Source organism: Rattus rattus, chromosome 3, assembly GCF_011064425.1.
Source record: "Rattus rattus isolate New Zealand chromosome 3, Rrattus_CSIRO_v1, whole genome shotgun sequence".
NCBI classification, from domain to species: domain Eukaryota; kingdom Metazoa; phylum Chordata; class Mammalia; order Rodentia; family Muridae; genus Rattus; species Rattus rattus.
The window spans coordinates 36714551-36738338 of NC_046156.1; the positions used below are offsets into that span (position 1 = coordinate 36714551).

General features: G+C 42.5%; 1 protein-coding gene across 1 annotated transcript in view; it reads left to right on the forward strand.

Moving 5' to 3' along the window:
• Synpo2 (synaptopodin 2) overlaps window positions 1-23788 on the forward strand; it is a 146475-nt gene extending 122687 nt beyond the window's left edge. The window contains exon 5 of the mRNA XM_032897374.1: window positions 23055-23788. Coding sequence (XP_032753265.1) covers window positions 23055-23594 — 540 coding nt within the window. The 3' untranslated portion in view covers window positions 23595-23788. The remainder of the gene's footprint in view (window positions 1-23054) is intronic.

The following is a 23788-nucleotide window of genomic DNA, read 5'->3' on the forward strand; positions in this document are numbered from 1 at the left end:
AAAAGATAATCACCTCTTAACTAAATTCCACACAGGATTACCTGAGGTGATGCAAATACTCTCTAAGCACTCATTCACTGCACCTCACTGTCCCAGGCCTGCTGCAGCTCCCTCTGAGGACAAAGGGTCAATGACCCGACCTGTTTTTACAGTGCATGATCTTGCCTGAGAGGTATGGTTGCTTTCCAAAACCAGACTGAAATCTAGGTCTCCACAGAGCAAGCACCGAGGGCCTGGGAAGGCATAAACACAAATCACAGAAGCCACGCAGGGAGGGACTTAACATCACCACCGCCGAAGGAATTTTTGTGGATTTCTTGGTACTTCTAGAACGTTTATGAGTCAGAAGCAGATGTTGGGGCTCAGAAAACTGAACCTTTAAAAGAATCACAACAATCGGAACAAGCTTCGATTTGGGATTTTTGTTCAGATACCAAATACTTTTCGTTTCAAATATAACTAAACAGAAACTCGCTTAGCCTTTCATGTGTGACATCTAGTTACGGTTAAAAAAAACAAAACAAAACTGGGCCCCAAACAGCCAGACCCAAAAAGCCACAGCTGGGTCTTGAACTGGTTTTCCCTTGGTCGTTTTTCTTCCAGTGCTATTTCAAATGTATAAATGCTGGCAACGACCACACACTCCAGCTTGAGATTCACAACAGAATAAGCCGGATACACCAGGTGGCTGTTTAACGCATGCGTCTGCCGTTTCTAGTTTTCTTTTTTCCTACGCTTAGCACCCAAGGATGGTGGCCTGAATACCTGGCCTGCTTGTTAGTGTTTGGATGTGACCGACTAATTCTTCACGGTCGCTTCATAGATGCTGGAATTTGAATTAGGAAGTTCTTGCTGAAGCCACCATAATGGCACACACTGGTGTGTGATAGGTGAAGCTAATAAGATTAGGAGTTCAAGGTCACCCTCGGCTGTAAAAGAATTTGGAGGTTAGCCAGGGCATCAGGAGACTCCATCTCAAACCGAACCAAACCAGGAACTAATTGCAAGTACAAGATGACAGGATGAGCCACCAAGCCCATCTCTCTTTCTGGTGTTTTATGACATGGTTTTCCAACTTTATTTTCAGAGTAAAATGGTGTGGCCTTACCTTGGGTACTTATTTACTAGGTCTGGGATTTGTCATCTAACGCGATGACGGGTGACTTGGATACTAATTGCTTATGCGCCGCATTTTGTAAAACCCATTTCTAACACCTGTCAAACTTAATTCTTTAAGACTCTTAATAGTTTGCAGGCTCCCCTCATCAAGGACAACCAAACCGGTTTCTCAGGGGCTGTGGGCCTGCTCAGAAGCTGCGGAGAGGGAGAGGTGCTAAAGCAAACGTGATTATGCTTAACGTCCACCAGGTGGCAGCAGACTCTTCCCCACTTGTAGAGCTTCCCAGGCCGCCATTCCAAAGTTTGTGGCTCGGTAACCAACTTCCAGTATTGTCCTTGTTTTATTGAAAGATAGGAGAAGTCTCAAGATCCGATTTTATCAGATCCTTTACTACTCATCAAGGATGGCATAAATATTTTTCAGAAGTAGAATTATAGTTTTATCACTTACGACAGTCCTGAGTTCTTCAGCATCTTCGTATCTCTTGGAGAAGGGAAAGGAAGCTGCCCTTGGTTTGGGGACCTAGACCTGCTAACTCCAATCAAAAGTGATTTTTGTTTTTGTTTTTAATGACTAACTGAAATCTCTCTGGAAGTCATCAAAACATGCTTATTGATCTAAATCAAAGACTTCTAAAGTATTTTGAATGTTAATTAGGCACACTTTCTTTCCTTCTTTTTGTCAGGTTTTTTGATAGAGTTCAAGACCAACCTAGCTACGATGTAAGATTCCCTCATTCTTCCAATAGATAGATAGATAGATGATAGATAAATGGATGGGTGGATGAATGGACAGACAGATGGATAGACAGGTAGACAGATAGATTATAGACAGATAAAATGACTGCCAAGTCACAAATCAAGTCATATTTGAGAGGAATATTTTGATTATTTGTCAAAACTTTCTTTCCCACTCCTTCTCTGGTGTTTTGTTTTTGTTTTTTAATGGCTAGGTGCATAAGTATTTCAGACATGCACATTATGGAGGTTTTCTGTTTTCTTCTTCTACTTACCCCCCTCTGTGTTTAGAAGGGCTTACACATTGTGCTACCCTTAGAAGTTGTTGTCTGAGGCTATAATTACCTATCTTTTAACTACTACAGAAAATTGGTCATTCATTTGACAATCCCTATGTACTTTATAGAAGTAATAATTTCTCTAAAATGAAATTATTTTATAAATTTTCTTTTCCTTTTTTTTTTTCTCTGTGTATCCATGGCTGTCCTGGAACTCACTTTGTAGACTAGTGAGACCCACCTCAAACTCAGAGATCCACCTGCTTCTGCCTCCCTCCCAAGTGCTGGGATCAAAGGTGAGCACCCCTACCATCAGACTGTGAGTTTTCTTAAGTAAGAAAGTATCTTAGTTGCTTGTCTATGGCCACGATAAAACACTATGGCTGAGGCAACTGATAAAAGAAAGCATTTAATTTGGAGGCTCTCGGTTTCACAGGGTTAGAATCATTGACCATCATGGCTGGAGCATGGTGGCAGGCAGTCACGGCACTGGAGCAGTAGCTCAGAGCTTACCCCTGATCCACGGGCACAAGGCAGAGAGTGAGACAGCTGAGAACCTCAGAACCTTTGGAACATCAAAGACTACCCCCAAGTGACTCATCTCTGCCAACAAGGCCCTGCCTCCTAATCCTTCCCAAACAGTTCCATCAACTATGGAATAAGCATTAAAATGTGAGTCTATGGGGGGCCATTCTTATTCAAACTACCACAAAAAGAAGTCATTAAAAAAAAAAAAAACTTACCACTTGGACCAGAGAGACATGTAAAGTAAATTAATCACAGTCTTTGCTCACAAGTGCAATCGTCAAAGTCACATCTGGAAGACAGACTTTTCACATCTCTTCTCCCTATCCTGTGACTCTGATATCCTTTCTAACTTGACTTCCATGATATCCCCTGAGCCTTGGTTGAGGAGAGGTTGATACAACTGTTCTCTTTAGAGAGCACCCAACAGTCACTTATTCTTAGCACTTTCACAAGTTATGAGCCTTGCATTTACTTGTCAGTGCCTACTACAAAAAAGAACTTTCTTGGACTGAGCTTGAAAGCAACACTTGTCTATAGGTATCAACTTCAATATCCAGATCATGATCATTTAGTGAAACAGCAGTAACAGGTTCCTCCATAGACCCTATGAACTCCCTACCCTTGAATTACTGACCAGGCTTACAGTGTCGGGAGAAGTACCCAAATCCAATCAGAAAGCAGTTGGTTACACCCATAACAGTTATGCCAGTATTAAACCACTGGGCACACTTTGAGTTTTACGTGAGTATTGTAGCATGCGGGGTTCGCACAGGGTAAGACCAGTGATGTCTTTTCTTCCCATGCAACCTGCACAGCCTACAGCAGCTTCGGACAGGATGAAAGTAGCCGGCAGAGAGGAAGTTTTCTGATCAGTTCCAGATTGATTTCTTTATACTCTGAAACTCAAGTGGGTGGTGTCCTCAGCTATAGGACCCTGCTATCTAGTTGGGTAACTAAGATCACCGGCCATTTTTGCAGCATTGTTTGGAGGTCTTTGGGGTCTCCTTGATCAGTAATTCCCAGGGGAGTATCTTATGCTTGGCACTGAGACTCCTGAACAATAACCCTTGTCTCTGGCATCATCTACCCACACAGGGTATTTCCGCTCAAGCCCCCCTTTAAAGCATTTATATGTTTTTATGTAGGCTTGTAAAGTAATAGACCTCGATAAAGATTTTTCGTGCATGTTTTGTTCTGGTTAATCGATCTCTACTCTCTGCTCTCACAGTCTACAAACCCCCATTCATGATTAAACCTCTAATACCAAGTCTCTTTCCCCTCTACTTTACTGTCACGTATCTGCTACTACCCTTGGTCCACTCAGGTACCTTTTTTAATTTTTGCTCCTTTCATGGTTCCTTTCTGACTTTATGACCTTTGCAGTAACTCCAAGTTAAACACACACATAAACATTTCAAAGCTAGGCTCCACATTTGAGGAGGACGTGTGGCATCCGTCTTTCTGAACCTGGATTAGGTCACTTGGTATAACAAGTTCCAGTTTCACTGATTTTCCTGCCAATTTCATTTCTTCATTTTTTTCTTTATAGCTGAACAAAATTGCATGGGGTATATGCACCATATTTTTGTTATCCATTCATTTGCTGACAGCCATCTAAGTTGAGTCTATTCCCTAGCTATTCTGAATGGAGCATCAATGGACATGGAGGAGCTAGTGTCTCTGCTGTGGGGAATGGTCCTTTGGGTCTGTTTTCAGGTGGGCCGTATGGTAGTTCTATCTTAAGCTTTTTGAGAAACCTCTGACCCGATTCCCAGAGTGGGTTCACCTATTTACACTCCCACGAATGGTGGATAAGTGTTCCCCTTTCACCTCGTCCTCACCAACATTTGTTTTTTTTATGATGGACTAGGGTAACAGTGTGTCCTATGGTTTCTACTGCTGTGGTAATACATGATGACCAACAGCATCTTGGGGAGGAAAGAGTTCATTTCGTCTTATAGCTCTCAGGTCAAACGCCATCACTGGAAGAACACAGGGTGGAATTCAAGGCAGGAACCTGGAGGCAGGACCTGAGGCAGAGGCCGTGGAGGAGCGCTGCTCCCTGGCTCTCTGTCCACGGCTTGCTCAGTCCGATTTCTTATGTATCACAGGGCCACCTGCCCAAGGATGGTACAAATTCACATGAGCTTATTATATCAATCAATAATCAAGAAAACGCCCCCGCAGTCTTCCCTACAGGCTGGTCATACGGAGGCATTTCCTCTGTTGAGGTTCCGTCCTCTTAGATGACTCTGGTTTGTATAAAGTTGAAAAAACACTTGTGAGCACAGCTGGAATCTCTGAGTAGTTTCAATTTGCGTTATCCTCGAAAGCTGACAATGTTGAAGGTTTTTTAGACTGTTCATAGGCCGTTTGCATTTCTTTTCAAGAACTCCGTTTAGTTCCACATCCCATTTTCTATTGAGTTTTTTCTTGATGTCTAGGTATTGAAGTTCTTTGACTATTCTAGATACTTCTCCTCTATTAGATGTGCAGCTAGCAAAAAGAAAAAAAGAAAAAAAAAAGAAAAAGAAAAAGAAAAAAAGAAAAAATGTCCTCCCATTCTGTAGGCTGCCTCTTCGGTGGATTGACAGTTCTCTTTGTGGTACAGATGTTTTCATGGGACCTTGTTTGTCAGTTATTGGACTTATTTCTTGAACCATCAGAGTCTTATTCAGAAAGCCTTAACCATGACTAAAGTGTCCTTCATACTTTCTAGGCTAAAACTCTCAGATCGTGTACAAACCTTTAATCCTTTGGGAGCCGAGGCTTCTGTATGGGAGAGATGAGGACAGTTTGCTCTTATACCCAGTTTTCCAAGCACCGTGTGTCTTCTCAGATTTGGAGGTTTTTTTTGTTTTTTTTTTTTTTTTTTTGTTTGTTTGTTTTTTTTTTTTTTTTTTTTTTTTTTTTTTTTTTTTTTTTTTTTTTTTTTTTTTTTTTTTTTTTTTTTGTTTTTTTTTTTTTTTTGTTTTTTTTTTTTTTTTGTTTTTTGGTGGTTTTTTTTTTTTTTTTTTGTATCTTGGCCAAAGGTCAGGTATCAGCAGCTGTGTGACCTTGTATCTAGCTCCTCTGTTCTGGTCTAAGGATCCATGAATCTGTTTTGTGCCACTACCAAGCTGTTTGATGTTTGTTTGTATTTGTTTGTTTATTACTATGTCTCTGTGGTATAACTGGAAACTGGGTATGGGGTATCTCTAGCTGTATTCACTTTGGCTCAGGATTGCTTTGGCTCCTTAGGGTTTTTCACATGTCCATATGAGTTGTAAGATTATTTAAATGCAGCTTTAAACTTTCTTAAATGGTTTTAAAAATGAAGTGATAGTGGATTCTGTCAGAAGCTTTTTCCTGTATCAAGATGGCCTTATGATTTCTATTCGTGAGTCCATCTATGTAAAAATTAACATTTATTTTTACATATTATTTTATAACTACATCTCTGGGATAAAGTCGTCTTGACTATGGTAAGTGATCCTTTTGATGTGCTATTAAATTAAGCTTACAAGTATTTCTGTGAGAACTTTTGCAATTATATTCAGATGGTCATCGGGGTTATTGATCTTAATTTTCTTTTTTGTTACATCTTTATCTGATTTTAGATCAGGATAGTACGATCTTCATAAAAAATACGTTAGTAATGCTTTGTCGTTTTTTTAATGGATTAATTTAGAAGTATTGATATTCTTTGAAGTTGTGATAAAATTCATTATTGAACCCATCTGGTGCTGGATTTGCTTTAGTTGGGAGATTTTTAAAAATTACTGCTTCAGTCCCACTGCTTACTACAGGTCTGTTTGAATTGTTGATCTCCTCTTCGTTTAGTTATGGTAGGTCATTTACATCCTAAAATTTATCTATTTCTTTAGACTTTTCTAATATAGGGAGAAGATATACCGCTTTAGGTAAGATTCAATGATTTTTGGATTTCGCTGGTGTCTGTAATGGCTGCTGTAATGGCTGTTGTAATGGCTCCTGTTCCATTTCTAACTTTATTAGATCCTCTTCTTCTGTCAGTTACTTTGGGTAAGGAAGGGCTTGTAAGTCTTTATCTATTCAATAGTAAATATGTTTCATTGATCTCTTCATTCCATTAATTTCTCTTTTTTTTCATTCCATTAATTTCTACTCTTGTCTTGCTTACTTCTTTTTGTCTGCAAACTTGTTCTTCTTTCTCCAGACCTTTAAGTTATATCATTAAGCTATTTTTTTTATGGTTTCTCTGATTTCTTTAAAATATAGACTCTTAAAGCATAGAGTTTCCCTCTTAAGACACTTTCATTGTATCTCGGTTTTGGTATGGTTTGTTTTCATTTTCATTTGATTCTAAGATTTAAAATGTTTTTTTGCCAGGTTGGGGATTTAGCTCAGTGGTAGAGCGCTTGCCTAGCAAGCGCAAGGCCCTGGGTTCGGTCCCCAGCTCCGGAAAAAAAAATGTTTTTTTCCATCCATTTATTTGTTAACTTTATTCCCCATCACTGCCCCCTTCTCCTGGTCCCCCTACAGTCCCTCCCCCAGTCCATTATCCCCTTCTTTGAGAGGGGGAGCCCCCTACAGTTATCCCCCCACCCTGGCACATTAACTCTCTGCAGAGTTAGGTGCATCCTCTCCCACCAAGGCCAGAAAAGGAAGCCTGGTGGGGGGAACAGGATCCACAGACAGCTTTAGGAACAGTCCTTGCTCCAGTTGTTGGGGGAGATTTAAATTTTTTTCTTGATTTTCTAAGGATCTAGTCATTGCTCAACAGTTCTTTGCTTAGTCTCCATGAGTTTGGATTTGTTCTAGGCTTCGTCTTGCGGTTGATCTGTAGCCTTAGTCTGTTGTGATTAGATAGAATGCATGAAGTTATTCCAGCTTTCCCATATTTAACAATTGTTCTGTGTCCTCGTATATGATACGTCTTAGAGAAACTTCCATGGACTTTCAAGAAAAGTGTATAGTCTCTGTTGTTTGTGTGGTGTTCTGTAGCTGTCTGTTAAGTCCACTTTAAGCACACACACACACACACACACACACACACACACACACACACATATTTGCTTGAGTCATAGATTTGGTTTATACTTGGGTGGCCTCCCACTGGAGAGAATAAGGCACTTAATGTCGCCCATTCCTCTTGTACAGAGGTCCACTGTGAGTTCGCACTTAGTGGTGCTTGTTCTATGAAATGTGGTGCGCCTGTGCTCAGGGTGTTACCTTTAGAATTGTAATGTCTTCATGATTGATTGCCCCTCTAATCAACATGAAGGGGTCGTCTTTATCTGTCCTCACTAGCTGGGGTTTGAAGGCTGTTTTGTCAAAATATTAGATCAGTGGCACTTGTCTGACTCTGGGATCTAGTAGTGTCTGTGTTTTGAGTATCATTCCTTGGAGGTGATAAATAGTTTGCTCCTACTTTTTTTTTTTAAATTTTTTATTAGATATATTTCTTTACTTACATTTCAAATGTTATTCCCCTTCCCGGTTTCCTGTCCATAAGCCCACATTCCCTCCCCTCCCCCCATATGAATATTCCCCCATCCATCCCCCTTATTGCCCCCCCCCCATATTCCCCTGCACTGGGAGTCCAACCTTGGCAGGACCAAGGGCTTCCCCTTCCCCTGGTGTCCCAACAAGGCTATTCCGCTGCTCCTGCTGTTTATCCCATACACTGTGCCCTTTGACTGGGGAACTGAGACCATCAGTATTCCAGATTACTATGTACACGTATGTATTGATTCCTGATGTTACACGTTTTTCCCCCCTGGTTCTCTCTCACTCAACTGTTATTCTAGTGTGGTTTATTTTTTTTTCCCTATGGCTCTGTGCATTGTTTTTCCCTCTTCTAACATTGTATATAGACCTGGGTTAGTGACCATCAATTCTTTCGGTCTATTTTTATCCTGGGGAGAGTTTGTTTTCCTTCATCTGTGACGTAGCTTCGCTGGTCAGTCTGGTGTTCTTCAGAACTTGAGATGCATCATTCCAAACCCTTCCAGCTTCTAAAGTTCCAGTTGAATAATCGGCTGTTATTCTTAGCGGCCCGCCTTTGCATGTGTCTTGGTGTTTCTCTCTTACTGTTTTCTGTTTAGTTTCTTTGTTCTGCATATTTAATGCTTGATGCTTTAATTCTAATATGACAAGCGAGGTTCTTTTCTGGTCTTGTCTGTTTTCTATCTTACATGCCTCCTGTGTTTGGATATCTTTTCCTAACTCTGAGAGATTTTCTGTTATGATTCTTTTGAAAATGTTCTCTATGCCTTGAGAGTGAGATCCTCCTTCTGTCTCATAACCTGAATTCAGTCTTTTCTGAGTGCCACATGCATCTTGGAGTTCTCGATGGTATCTATTTTTACTATTTTATTGCCTTAGTTATCTTTCTATTGCTGTGAAGAAACACTATGACTAAAGCAACTTATAGAAGAAATCATTTAATTGGGGGTTTGTTTATAGCTTCAGAGGGTGAATTTATGACCTTGGTGCTGGAGCAGTAGTTGAGAGCTTACACCTGATCCAGGAGGCAGAGAGTAAGAGAGCTAACTCCGCATGGCGTGGGCTTTTGAAACCTAAAAGTTCACCCCCAATGACCCACCCCCTCCAACAAAGCTACACTGTATCCTGCTAGCCAGTCTACCCAACTGGGAATCAAACATTTAAATATATGAGCCTCAGGATGTCATTCTCCTTCAAAACACCACATTTACCTTTGTCCTTGTTGAATCGTTCCAATTCCTGCACATTGTACTCCAGCTTACCTATCCTGTCCTCTCCTTGGTCCACTCTATTGGTTTTTTTGTTTTGTTTTTGTCTTAGTCGGGGTTTCTATTCCTGCACAAAACATCATGACCAAGAAGCAAGTTGGGGAGGAAAGGGTTTATTCAGCTTACACTTCCATGTTGCTGTTCATTACCAAAGGAAGTCAGGACTGGGACTCAAGCCGGTCAGGAAGCAGGAGCTGATGCAGAGGCCATGAAGGGATGTACTGGTTGCTTTTCCTAGCTTGCTCAGCTTGCTTTCTTAGAACCCAAGATTACCAGCCCAGGGACGGCACCACCCACAATGGGCTAGGCCCTCCCGGCTTGATCAGTAGCTGAGAAAATGCCTTACAGCTGGGTCTCCTGAAGGCATTTCCTCAACTGAGGCTGCTTTCTCTGGGATAACTCCAGCTTGTGTCAGGTTGACACACAAACCAGCCAGTTCAGTTTTGTTTTGTTTTGTAATGTCTGGTACCCTGGATAGATGTTTCTTCATAATTTCTCTTTGTTGGATTTCTTGTTTATATTAGGCACTGCCTCATTTCCTTCAGCTCTTTGTGACCTTGACCGTGCGAGTACAGTCATTCTTTTGAGTTCTATGTGGGAGTTCATCTAACTCACGAGGTGCCATTACTGTAGGGCTAACATTGTTTGGAAGAGTAATTTTGTTGTTTTTATGTTGCTATGTTGGGATGTATGCATCTAGTGTTATTTTTTTTTTAACTTAGTTTAGTTTTTGATCAGCTGTTTTCCTTCAGTTGAAGTATTTTGCAATTTTCACACAGACTTGAATGTGTCAGAGCTGAATGTGTGGTAGTTCAGAATAATTCCTCACTCCCGGAGCTCCGGATGCCGGTGTAAGCTCCGTACCGTTCCCCAAGTAGAATATTAACTGCGAGAGCAGCCGCAGCAGCTGAATAGTAACGCTACTCAAATATTTCATTAGCCAATTCACTACAGAAGTCCCTTTGGCTTCAATAACTTTTGGAGGGTAAACAGGCAAGGGTAGCCTGGAGTGTACTGGGATTTTAGTTCACATGTTCTTTAAAGAGAGAGCGAACGAGCACGGAGTGGGATGGGTGGAGAGGTGGAGAGAATCGTGGAAGCGTAGGGGAGGGGAGCTGTGATCAGACTATGTTGTAAAAAAAAAATTTATTTTCAAGGAAAAAATATATAAGGGTTAGGGATTTAGCTCAGTGGTAGAGCGCTTGCCTAGCAAGCTCAAGGCCCTGGGTTCGGTCCCCAGCTCCGGAAAAAAAAATTAAAAAATATATAAGAAATTGTTATATAACCTAAAACTAGAAAGTACGGGTAAGGTTAGGAGGGAAACAGAGTGGGGAGGAGAAATATTAAATTAACACTGAGTATAAGACAGGGTGATGTGGGTAAAATGACAGGGAGAGGCAAGGTGGGAGAGTTGACCATCCATGGGTTTAGAGGAGGAAGTAAGAGAGAAACAACGCGGAGTGTATGAGATGTGGCCCGAAGCCTCTCGAAGAGAATGCCTTGAGATATAAGCAACAGCCCCCAATCCTAACTGAGCCCTCTAAAGACAAAAGCAAAGCCATCATGGGGCCTACATGCAAGAGTAGGAAACACATGGCAGAAAATAAAAAAGGAAGAAGAAAAGAACTTATGGAGTAAACCGCCTGCCGGCACAGGTACACAGAGTTAAAAGACAGCGTTGCCAGATCCCTCCGCTTCCTACAGGCTCTGTGCGTGCAGGAGGGGCGAGTGGGAGGCACGGGTCTCTGCAGCCTTCTGGTTTCCGGGTGGTCCAGCATGTGAGGTAAAGGAGGTTGTGAGCTTTCTTGGTTTTTCTGGCAGAACCCCAACATGCACTGCGGCTTCTTCCGTTTCTGCAGCTCCAGTGCATGTGAGGAACACTGTACACTGCAACCTCCCTCTGCGCCCTCCGATGCTTTTCTCTGGGAAGCTTTATCTAATCTAGACTCTTATTAAAATGTAATTAAATAATGCTACACATTACAGAAATTTCAACTATTTCAATAGACTGCAGCTTATATTACTACAAGTATTTTAATAAGCTGTAATTTATACACTGGCGTCTTTTCAGAAGTTGGTAAAAATTGCTGTAGTAAATGCTTTCGTGCCTTAAAATACGTTATTCAAATTAAATTTTATTGCCTGTGTCTTCAATTCCACAGTTTCTTTATGCAAATGCATGCAATTCAGGCTTTGTGGCATGGCGTAAAAATGCCTTTAGTAGTTGAGTTGCTTTTTTGCAGGGAGAGGAAGCAACAGAGACCCAGTGCTCAGTATCCTGATGAGTGCACTGTCACTCTGTATATCTAAAATGAAGAGACCACAGAATAATAAGCAGATTTCTCCATAGCATGGATCTTCCTGACCTTAAGCTGAGACCTCCTGTTTTTATCTTTTATTTTTTTTAAATAGAGCATCAGAAACAAACCACTATTCTGTATTCTGGCCTACTCTGATCTAGCAGGGAGATGAGGTCAGGGGTGGTGTTTCTGGCCAGCACAGCTGCCCGTGTTCTTGGGAGCATGGGGAGGCAGGGCTGGCTTGGCACTATCTGAGGCCTGCATTGCTAACCCCACTTCAAAGTCAAGGCCTGCTTCTATTTCTGTCTAGGGTCGGCAGCCCGCCCATGCAGTTGCCTCTTGAACAAAAGGTTCTGCCAGATCTCTGACACCTTTGAGCCACACAGTCTCATCGCACAATAACAAAAATAGTCCTGATCTGTTGAGCTGTGTGGCATTCAAGTTATAAACTCTTCTACCCCGAGTCTTGAAAGGGTAGTCAGTATTATCCCAGTTTTACAATTACAAGAAAAGTTGAGCCCTGGTGGGAAACAGACTCCACGTATCCACACCTGAGGAAAGTCTTGAATCCCATTCTTCCAGTTTGCTGACTCTAACAGCCCTTATTCTTTCCCTGAAAGGGTTATCTTTCAATGTGAGATAAAACATAAAAGTCTATCATTTCGGTTTGCTTTCCATTGCTGTGATAAAAACACCACGTTCACAAGCAGCTTGCGAGAGGAAAGGGTTTAGTTCATCTTAATAGCTTACAGTCTTTCACCAGGGGAAAGTCAGGACAGGAACTCAGGCTGGAACCTGGAAGCAGGAACCATTTTGATGCATATTTATCACATTCGTCAAACTGTCTTAAAATGTTCCATTCCTTGGCTATATTTCTGATAAAACAGATAGATAGACAGGGTCCAAAAGAAAGAGATACATAGATATATACTGCCTATCAGTTAGGTCACTTGTCTGTTGCAAGCAGAATAATAATGTAAACTTGTAAAGATTCTCTGCTCTATGTTCTTGATAAAAAAAATTGTAACAGTTGCAGTCCCAAAAATTCCACTTGGGAGTATTGTGAAGAAGTGGTTACAAAATACAAGAAAAGCAAATGAGAGATCTCGTCCTCCAACATCAACCTAGGCTATAGTTAAATCACCTAGAGAAAATAGTTGCCCTATATTTAAATACCTCTAGATAGGGCTGGGCATGGAGCTCAGTGGGTAGAGCACTCAGCTGTCATGCACAAGGTCCTGGGTTCAGCCTCCAGTATTGCATAAACTAGGTTTAATGGTGAATGCCTGTAATTACAGAACACAGGAAGAGGAAGCAGGCAGATCAGATGTTCTTTGACCATTTTGAGACAATTGTGTGCTATATGAAACCTTGCCCCAAAAAGTAAAGATAAAGTGAGTCTATATCTTAACATAGAATTTTTTCCAGGGTTAGACAGCTTCTCCTTGTAGGGTAAATTCTAACTGAAGCTGGATATAACCCTACAAGTCTGGTGAGGAAATGATACTGTCTCCAGACACATAATAAATGACAAATCAACTTGGTTTTCTCTTCTTCCAACCCTGTCTGGGTTAGTTTTTTGTCAGCTTGAAACAAGCTAGAATTACTTGGGAAGAGGAACCTCAACTGAGAAAATGCCTCCTTCAGGTTGCCTGTAGGCAAATCTATGGGACATTTTCTTGACTGATCATTAATGTGGGAGGGCTCAGCCCACTCTGGTCAGTGCCCCACCCCAACCCTGGGCAAGTGGTTCTGAGTTGTATAAGAAAGCAGGCTAAGCAAGCCATGGAGACCAAGTCAATAGGCAGTGTTCTCCATGGTCTCCTTCTTGCCTCTAAGTTCCCCTTAAGCCTTGCCCCTCCCCCCACCCACTGTACCTGGGATGTATAAGCCAAATTCATCTTTTCCTTTTCAAGTTGCTTTTGGTCATGGTCTTTACCACAGAGTAGAAACCTAACTAAGATAATCACTAATACTGTCTATTGTTTTTCTTCTTTGGTCTTATTTTAAGGAATGTATTTCAGGCTCCCTTTATGATCTGGGTATAATTTTCGATGGTTTCTCATTTGTAAGATCAAAGCAATTTGAAAACATAGAGCGATGCCTGTAACCCCAGCCCTGGAGAGACAGGAAGAGGAATCAAAGACTACCTGAGATCCTGCCTCAAAGAAAATAATCAACAAAGTAGCTTAAATATCCAGAATTTCTCTACATCAGAGGTCAGGGGGAGTATGCTCTTTTTATGTCCCTTTCTATGTCAGAAGTGTGGAATGGGCTACATTTTGGAAATTGACCAAGCATTTTAGTGATAGTGGGTAAATATCCCATTTACAATAATATGATACGGAAATCAACACTCATTTAACAAATGCTTTCTAAACAGCTTTTATTTTTGATTCTAGGTACTATTTGAAGAATACACACACACACACACACACACACACACACACACACACACACACACACACTTTTCTTTTGGACACTTTACTGTTGTTGTTGTTGTTGTTTGTAGCCTGCATTTCTCAATCCTCTTGACTCAGCTTTCCGAATGCTGGGGCTGTTGGCGTAAGCATCCCAGCCCAGCCTCTAGGACTGTCTTCAAACACCATTGCCCTCTAACACACTGCAGACCTTAATTTCTCTCTCCAGGAGAAAAATAAAATGATTAAGAAAAACATTTTTCATGTTAAATTGAGTATACACCTAAGGGGAGGCAGGCAGACAGACAGGCAGGCAGACAGACAGACACACAGACAGAGGGAGAGCTTTGAGTGAGGTGGAATTCACAAGAGATTGCATGACATTTGAGCAAGGTCTGAGGAAGGACAGAGAAGTCACACTGGCGTCTGGAGCATTGTGTTCCGAACAGAAGGATCAGCAAGTCTCCAATCTCGGGGATGAGAATGCCTAGTGTCTCAGGAATTGCAAACAGAGATGCGCCGAGGACTCAGCAGATTTTGCTGGCTATGCATAGGCGGACAATACCTCCGGCTTTTCCTTTTGTGGAGTGAGAAGCCACAGCAGGGTTTCAATCATTGAGCTGAGTGTCACAGTCTAACGTGAGTTACAACGGTCAATAAGGCTGAGATTCTGAAAACCAAGTAAAAGAAGCAGGAGTGGAAGCAGGGTCATACAGTGCTGATCCAAAGGGGCTCTCAATGGCCGAGCCCAGCAGGGCAGCAGAGGAAGTAGGGACAAACCACAAGGAACTGGAAGTGTTGTGAAGTCAGCGCTCTAGAGATTCCGGACCAATCAGCGTGTACACTTATAAAACAGGGAGGCATGGTTGCTGACTGCAAGGCCGTAGCAGACGGAGAACTGGGATTGTCCTTGTGCATGCGTGCTTCCATCTGCCCACCTCTCCTAGGACTTCTGCTTTTCAGAGATTCTAATCAATGGCTTTAAAAGCCAAGGAAACGCACTCCACTCCCCTTTACTTCCTTTGGGCCTCTCCAGAGCTGCTTGTGCTAGCGTATGTTTGCAAAAAGTGTTTTCTGATTATGTGCTTGAGAGAAAGGTACCAGGGAGTTGAAATAATATTTGTCAAGTGGAAATGCTTTCTCCACGGTGCATGGGTAAGCACGATCTCAGCCAAGAAAATTGTTTTAGCTTTGTGCAGAGTTCATGAGATAAAAGATTTTTGAATCTGAAAACCGGTATCACGTTCCACTTCTCTGGCTGCTACGATAGCTCACAATGCTTCAGAACTGCCTCTGTTGTTCGAAGTAAACTTGGGATGGCATTTCCCTGCTAAGCTATTACCAGATAGTTCAGTAAGAAACCAACTCAGCTGTTTTGTTTACAAGCTGTATGGTCAATAACATTTAGTTGACCTGAAAAAATGGTTGCTGAAAAGTCGAGAATGTCCCTTAGACCCTCTGTGCTTCTGTCCTGAGTACAGAGCCTGAGAGTGTCTACACAGCAAGGGACAGAGAAGCATCAAAATGTGATCTACGCTGGTGTTCCTGTACGCTGGTCACTAATACAACTCAGTATTGATTAGCACAGCTTTAGTCACACTTTAAATGGCTGCTCCCAAAATTTCTAAGATTGTGTTCCATTTAGTTTTCATGGATTTGGATGTTATGAGAGACAGTTGCTGTGTGAGACAGTGGTGCCTGTAGTCCAGGTTGACCTTGAACTTGCTCTGCATCTGGCGGTGACCTTGAACGTCTATCTTTCGAGCTCTATTTCCCATGTGGGAATTACAGGCCTGTGTCGTTTTGATTAAAACTGACTCTTCCTGTATGCCAGGCAAGTGCTCCCCTGACTGAGCTACAATCCTGGGGTCCACTGTTCTGTGTTCGATTGGTTGGTTTTTAGTTTGTTTGTTTTACAAATGTCTCCCAGTGCAATTTCACATTTTGTTTCCCACAAAGTCTAACCTTATATGAATGGTGAACATTTGCGTTTATTCTTTAGCTGGAGAGGAAACCACTACGTAGGCCAGGCCTGCCCTCGATCTCCAGTGATCCTCCTGCCTTCGTCCCCTCGAATTCTGAGATGACCAGTGTGCATAACAAGCCCCTCAGATTAAGAACTCTGACCCAGGCATAGCTCAGTGGCCAAGTGTTCGCCTAGGATATGCAAAGCCCTGAGTTCAATTCTTAGGACAGAGAGGAAGAAAAAGGAACAAAAAAGATCTCTGCTGTGAGACTCACTGCGCTCAGCTCCCCACACTGTCTTCAGCTTTCTACCCGAGGGGAGGCTACTCACCTTGTTCGAGAGCAAGAGGCACACAAATAGAAAACAGAGAGGACAGCGTCTGCTTCGTGGGTCTGTTGTGAGGACTGTATGCAGTAGTCCACAGAAGCAGTAAACACCCACGGCCTGATACACAGTAACAAGCAACACATTCATGTCAGCTATAAATAAAGGCAAAAGTAGAAAAATAATATTTAGCATTCAGTCCTCTCGTGGGACTATATAACTCCATCTGGTTCATGAGTTCCGTGAGCATCTCGTAGTGCTGGACTAAAAATATTGAGCTATTTTAGGATTGGTGTATATAAAAGGATTGGCGTGTACTCTTATGGGTTAAAGAACCGAATACTCTAGATATACAGTTGACTCATCCATGTACGTTATTGTCATCTGCCAGGTGACATGGGCTCACAGGCAGAGTGAAGGATATTTTTACTTAGCCCACAGGTTGGTTCTGGGTGTGTGCGTGCATGTGCATGAATTTCAAAATGTTTCTACATTAACCTTACTTGGCAAACTGAAAAAAAGAACATAGGAAATGAAAGACAGGGATGGGATGGTGAAAGTGACCAAATGCGTGCTGAGGGGTGAGTGCTAGAACTCGCGTCTCTGGAAGAATGATTGTAAAGAAGTAGACGCCAGCTAGCTGTGCTAGATCTTGTCTGTAAGGCCAGCACTCGGAAGGATAAGGTAGAAGGATCACTCGAAGGGCTAGCCTCAGCTACAGAGTGAGGCCCTGCATTGAGCCAACCAACCAACCAACTAACCAATCACCAACCAACCACAGGGGAGAAGGAGAAGGAAGAGAAGGAGAGTGTTGAGAGATGGTGTTCCTGAGGCACCAGGATCAACCATCAGATAAAGCCAGGATTAGAGGCTTGGTTCAGTATAAGGAAGAAATCCCCAGGCCAAGGACTCGTGATAGCCTGGAAGGAAATAAGCCCTCTTCTGCAAGGTGGGGCCTGAGCTAGTTGTAAAGTCTTTCCTCTTAAGACCATTGGAAGTTTCTAGATGTTTTTCTTGAAACTAATTTGTAGACTACAATTCTATTTCATTTTAGCGCATATTTTAACAAAGAAAATTATGATAAAGAACTTTATACTTAGCTGGCTGGAAGTGGGGTGTGAGTGCAGGAAGAAAGAAAAGCTAGTGTTTTAGCCAAGAAACCTCAGAGAGGAGTCGCTGCACGCTAACATGAGAGTTTAGAACAGAGTAATAGGCTTTACAGAGATAGTATGACCGGTTACTTCTGCATCGCTTTGACCCCTCGGCCAGGTCCGTGTAACTATACAGATCAGATGGGTGCAGTCAGTGCAGGGCAGAGGCTCAGGAACCCTGGCCCTTCACCTCAGACCACGTAGGAGAATTTTCGAGTGGCATCTGAGACGAGCTGACCTGAGAGGCAGTATGAGGACAGCTGACGGGTCAGAGAGGGCTGTGACCTGACACGCTTAGGAAATCTGGAAAGGAAGAAACAGGTTGGCAAGCAGTTTTGGCAAAGAACCAGTTTGCTGCCTCGTGCCCACAAATGATATGTTTCCTCATGAACCAGGAGAGGTCAGGAGCAAATGAAAAGGTGACTGGCAGTCTCCAGGCTCCTGAGGGGGCAGATGGGTCTGGGCAGATGGGTCCGGGCAGCTACAAGCTAAGGTAGACAGACAGCGTCCTAGCTGAATCCAGAAGAGTTACAAATTACCTCCTAGAACGCAGAGAAATGGTGCCTGTCTCAGTTGCTGCCGAGATGAAGTTCAAAGACCAAAGCAACACGGGCAGGAAGTTCATTTCATCTTAGAGCTCCCAAGACACACTCCGTCACGGAGCAGGTCAGGGCAAGCACCCGGAGGCAGGGGCTATGGAGGAAGGCTGCTTATGGCTTGCTCTCTCTGGCTTAGTCTGCTTAACAAAGCAGTATTAAGAATACACTTTAGGATGTCTTGTCTAAAAAGGGAAAAGACCCACAATGCACTGGCTCCTTCTGTATCAGTTACTCTTGAAGAGAATGCCTTACGAAGTTGCCTTCAAGCAATGTGGTGGAACCGCTTCTCAACCGAGGTTCCTCTTTCTAACGAATTCTAGTTTTTAAACTCTCTCTCTCTCTCTCTCTCTCTCTCTCTCTCTCTCTCTCTCTCTCTCTCTCTCATGTCTCTGTCTATATATATGTATATAGATAGACATAATATATAGACTGACAGACAGATATCACCATGTGATGGGGTCACCAGGAAAGCCAACGTGACAGATTAATTACTAATAAATGATAAATACTGCATGGCCTAGTTCCTCAAGGAGCAATCTTTGCTTCTTTATGATGAAAGCTCCCCTCTCAAATTGTTTGTCTCCAAGACCTATAACTCCAAAGAAGAGGCTGCTGAAAAAATTCCTTTTCTCTTTGCTTTTCTTTATCCTTGCCCGTTACCCATGGAGTCAGAGTGAGCAAATTGGGAAAGGAAAAAAGAGAGAGCCCCACCCTACCCCCTCCCTGCAGCAGGTGAGCCTCAAGACCATGGAGAAAGGACAGGAACCTTCTCTTAAAGTTAAAATTAGAGCTTACACAGGGGTGGATACAGCCTTCTAATTCAAAATAAGACTGGTTTGGGCAACTTGAGTAGCTACAGAGCTGTCCCTAAGAATAAACAGGATGCCAGGACCTGTTTGGTTTGGGCAGCGGAAAAACCTCTTTCCTTTTGTTAAACAAAATTCAAATATAATGGAGCAAAGAGAAACAATTTGATGGGGTCACCAGGAAAGCCAACGTGACAGTTTAATTACTAATAAATGATAAATACTCTTTAACCGAAACCATCTTCCATTTGGGTTAGTCAGAATAGCTCAGTCGGTAGAAGCCCTCGTCGTGTAAGTCGGCCATGAGTTCAGCCCTCAGTCACACAGAAGGACAGAAGGACAGAACCCACTCTTGCAAACTGTCTTCTGATCTCCACGCTGAGGAAGTGGTATGTCACCCCTACACATACACACCATAATATGACATTATTTGATTCCTTTGATGATAATGACGTGCACAGTGGAGCCACGGTCCACGGGTTAGCCTGGGGTTGGACCATATCAGATGCAAATGTCAAAATGGAAGAAATGCCTCTGGTATTTTTGGGTCCTTTAGTCATTTCTGGCTCAAGGTGTGTCACATGGCTTCAGTTACCAACTAAGCAGAGGGCAGCAGGAGCCTGGACAGAGACAGACAGACGAATATAATACCAACGAACAAGGCGTGAAGATTAAAATTAGAGATTTAGGTGGAAGTGAGAATAGAAGCATTTGGTCTTCTGGGCATACACGAAACAATTATGCACCTAAAGATAAGTTATCTATATTGTGATTATATCCCCAACCTAAGATAATTTCAGTTTATCCCCCATGACGTGCACAGTGATTAGCACTAATGGATCCTAAAGGCACAAGTGTTGGGACCATGGAAAGAACAACCGTCAGTTTGTTCATGGTGATGGTCCCTCTTCCATGGCACAACTGACGGTGCCTTCATACTCATCAAATGTGCGTTCCACATAGAATTCCATTGACTTTCAATGTGATCTGTTTGAAGATTTACTCTTATGTGTATGAGTACTCTATCTGCATATACACCTGCATGCCAGAAGAGGTACCAAATCCCATGACAAATGGTTGTAAATCACACGTGATGGCAGGAATTGAACTCAGAACCTCTGGCTAGTGCCCCTGTTGAGCCATCTCTCCAGCCCTCAATATGATTTTTAATCCCCCCACCGAAATCCATGACTTTCTCTTTTATAAACACACCTCAAAGTGTTACTTTTCTCTGCCTATATTTGACTAATTAACATTTATGCTTTAGCTAAAAAAAAGCCTAATCCTTCATATTATGGTATCACTGAAAATTCTTAGAAATTTTAATTTCTATTAAGTTTCAATTTCTCAGAAGATTTTCAAACTAAGTGAGTTGAAAAAAGGAGCAGAATATATATATATATATATGTGTGTGTGTGTGTGTAGTGTACACAGAATATATATATATATGAATATATATACATATGTGTAGTGTAGAGTCACATTGTGTGTATATGTGTATATGTATGTGTCTTTGTATTTATGTATATACATGTGTATGTGTATATGTATGTGTGTATGTATATGCATATATGTATATGTATGTGTCTATATGTGTGTTTATGTGTATTATGTATGTGTGTATATGTGTGTGTGTGTTTGTGTGTGTATGTGCGTGTGTGTGTGTTCAGTTTGTCCTGCATTTCTGTAGAGTCCAGGATTCCGTTGTCTGTTATTGTCCCCTCAACTGTGTTGTTGTAAACAACGGCATGTGTTGAAAGATCTGTGCCCAGCCAGACGAGCCCTCTGCAGGTATCATTAGAATCTAAGAATTTTTCCCTGCGCTTCTGGAAACCAAAGTTGTTTATCCCTTTTATAGCTATGACAAAGGAGGCACAGACACATGTTGTGGTTCAGCTATTTCTCTTTCACAGTCTTTTTTTTCATAGTAAAAAATAAATAAAAATAGAAACCTCTTTCCTCCTGATCCAGCAGGTCAAGTGTCTTTTTCCTGTGTAATTCTTAGATATGCCATGGTAGCTTAAATGGTGCTGGATCCTGGGCTTCAGGACACAGATCTTATTGTCTTCGTGTCTTTAGCTCATAGGACAGTGTTTGGAAGTCTTAGATGGTTCATAAAAATGTTAAATGCGTTTATGAAACTATACATGAGTAATATAGACTATGTATAGATTTGGTAGATTTGTCATCAAATTTTAAAATGTAGATGTAGGTCAAAGGTGGCAAAAGCCACTGCCGCCCTTGCTGGCTCTGTAGGAAAGAGGGTTTGCCCACAGCTCTGGATTAAGACAAGGACATTAATAGAAGCAAACGTCAGAATGCAACATCAAAGGCAAGTTTTAGTGACTCCGAGAGAACCAACCTCCACTATAGTGACTTCTTTACTCTTCATACACAGATCAGGGCTGTCATCTCCCACGGTACGCCCGTGTGTGGCATGGGAGGGGAAGACCATGCTGAGAAACACAAACCAGTTGCCTTGCCTGGGACATCTTGCTCAAGTCCAGTGTTGCTATTCATGTAGTCAGATAGGAAAGAACTGGTTGGAAACTGGGAAATTTGAATCCATCTTCAAGTCTGGCCTTTTGTTCAACAAAAAGTTCTCTCTCTCTCTCTCTCTCTCTCTCTCTCTCTCTCTCTCTCTCTCTCTCTCTCTCCCTCCCTCCCTCTCATTTCTTGAGATAAGTCTCCCCTTGTCCTGGCTTGCCTCTAACACATTATGAAGTCAAGGCTGACCCTGAACTCCTATTCTCCTGCCTCCAGCTCCTAAGGGCTAGGGCACCACACCTGGTTAAGAAACATGCTTTGATACTTTCAAAGTTGAGTAATTTTTCCTTGCTTACTTGCTTCTTCTTCTTCTTCTTCTTCTTCTTCTTCTTCTTCTTCTTCTTCTTCTTCTTCTTCTTCTTCTTCTTCTTCTTCTTCTTCTTCTTCTTCTTCCTCTTCTTCACCTTCTCCTCCTCTTCCTCTCTCTCCCCCCCCCTCCTCTGCATTTTATCTAAGCAAGTCTCATGTGAACAGGCGAGCTGGTGGCTAGGGTCCTAGGAAAGCAGCTAGGGTAAAGGGTGAATAAAACTTCCATCAAACCACACTGCTGTGGATTACTCAGGCTGAGTGTTTAGCAAGCACAGAGGAATGTTGTAGGGATGAACTCTTAAAGACTCTGGAATGAAATAAATATTAAAAAGAAAAAAGGAGCCAAATGAGACTGGCAGGGTGACTTCTTTAGAGACACAACACGGCCCATGTCTCACCCTTCAGAACTAAACACATCGGTTAGTGTTTAGCCTGGTGGCTCAGGCTTACATTCCTGGCTGGCATTTGAGAGGCTGAGTCAGTAGGATTGTCCAGAGAATCCGCCTGAACTGTAGAATGAGACCATCTCTCTAAAACAAGCAAGAGAGACACAGAGGGAGGGGGTCAAAGAGAAACAGGACAGAGACATGGAGAGACAGACAGAGACAGAGAGAGAGAATAAAAACCCATGGTATGTGGTCTTCATCACATAAATAGATTCCAAGAAGAGAGGTGCCTGCCCTCCTTTCACACCCATGGTAACCCCTTCAGAAGTAAGTAGCTTTCAGTGCATTCGGCAAGCAAGGAAGGCAATTAAAAGTCACTCAGAAAAAGTAAAAATTGTAGGAGTTTATGGCCCATTTCTGCAGTTGTCCCTGGTTTGTTTATTTTGTACCAGGAAAAGCAGGACAGGACTGAGCAGATGGGCTGGGGGTGGGGGGGAGCGGGGGAAGGCAGAGCGATGGGCAGATTCTGGTGGTTTTAGGGTTCCTGCTATGAGGTTACTCCTGGGAAAGAGGGACAGCAGCTTGAACTATAGAGCAAAAAGGAAAACAAACAAACAAAAAAAACCCCAAACAAACAAACAAAAACAAAACAAGGAGGGTCAAACGAGCAGTATAGGAGACCAGAGCTAGAGTAAGCTAAGTGAGACAACCGGCCCATACTTCAGGATGGGGCACTTCAGGGCTTTAATCTGTGCAGTGTTCGGTAAGGATGATATGAGCACTTTGCAGAAAAAATCAGCACAAACAGGAACGAATGAGCTATATTAACATTTTCTTTGGTTTTAGGAGAACTGGCGCTCCCTTTCTCTCCCCGGAAGAGCAGCCCCGCCTATCATGTCTGCACCTCCCTGGCTGTACCAGCCTGCCTACAGTTACTCCAGCAAACCAACCCTTGAGCAAGAGAAAGCTAACAAGAGACCTACACCTTGGGAGGCGGCGGCCAAGTCCCCTCTCGGTCTAGTGGATGAGGCCTTCAGACCCAGGAACATCGAGGAATCCATTGTGGCGAATGTAGTCTCTGCAGCTCGGAGGAAGGTGTTTGCAGGGTCCCAAGAGGACTGGAAAGAGAGACTGTCCTTTGTCCCTCAAACTCAGAAGACCAGCATGAGCTTTTCTGAAAGGCGAGAGTATAATGTTCCATCCCCAGTCAACAGCCATGTGTCTAGCCACTCCTTATATAGCTCCCAGTTGCCATATGTATGCTATAGGAAGGAGTCCAGAAATGATTTGAAAGCAATGTCCATGGACACGAGGTCTGAATACTGTGTTCCACTAGGTGGTTATGACTATAACCCACACCCAAGGGGGTGGAGACACCAACCATGAAAGCTTGTGTGACAACCGTGTGGATTTTGTTGTTAGTGGCCTTTGCAGGGTTCTTTACTTTAAAAATAGACTTCGATCGACTTTTAGTCCTTTGTGGTCACAGGTCATTTATCTGAGTGTACATGTGTGCAAACACACAAGCGTGGAGCACTTCCTTGTCTGCTGATGCCTAAGGAACTGCTAGGTAGACAAGA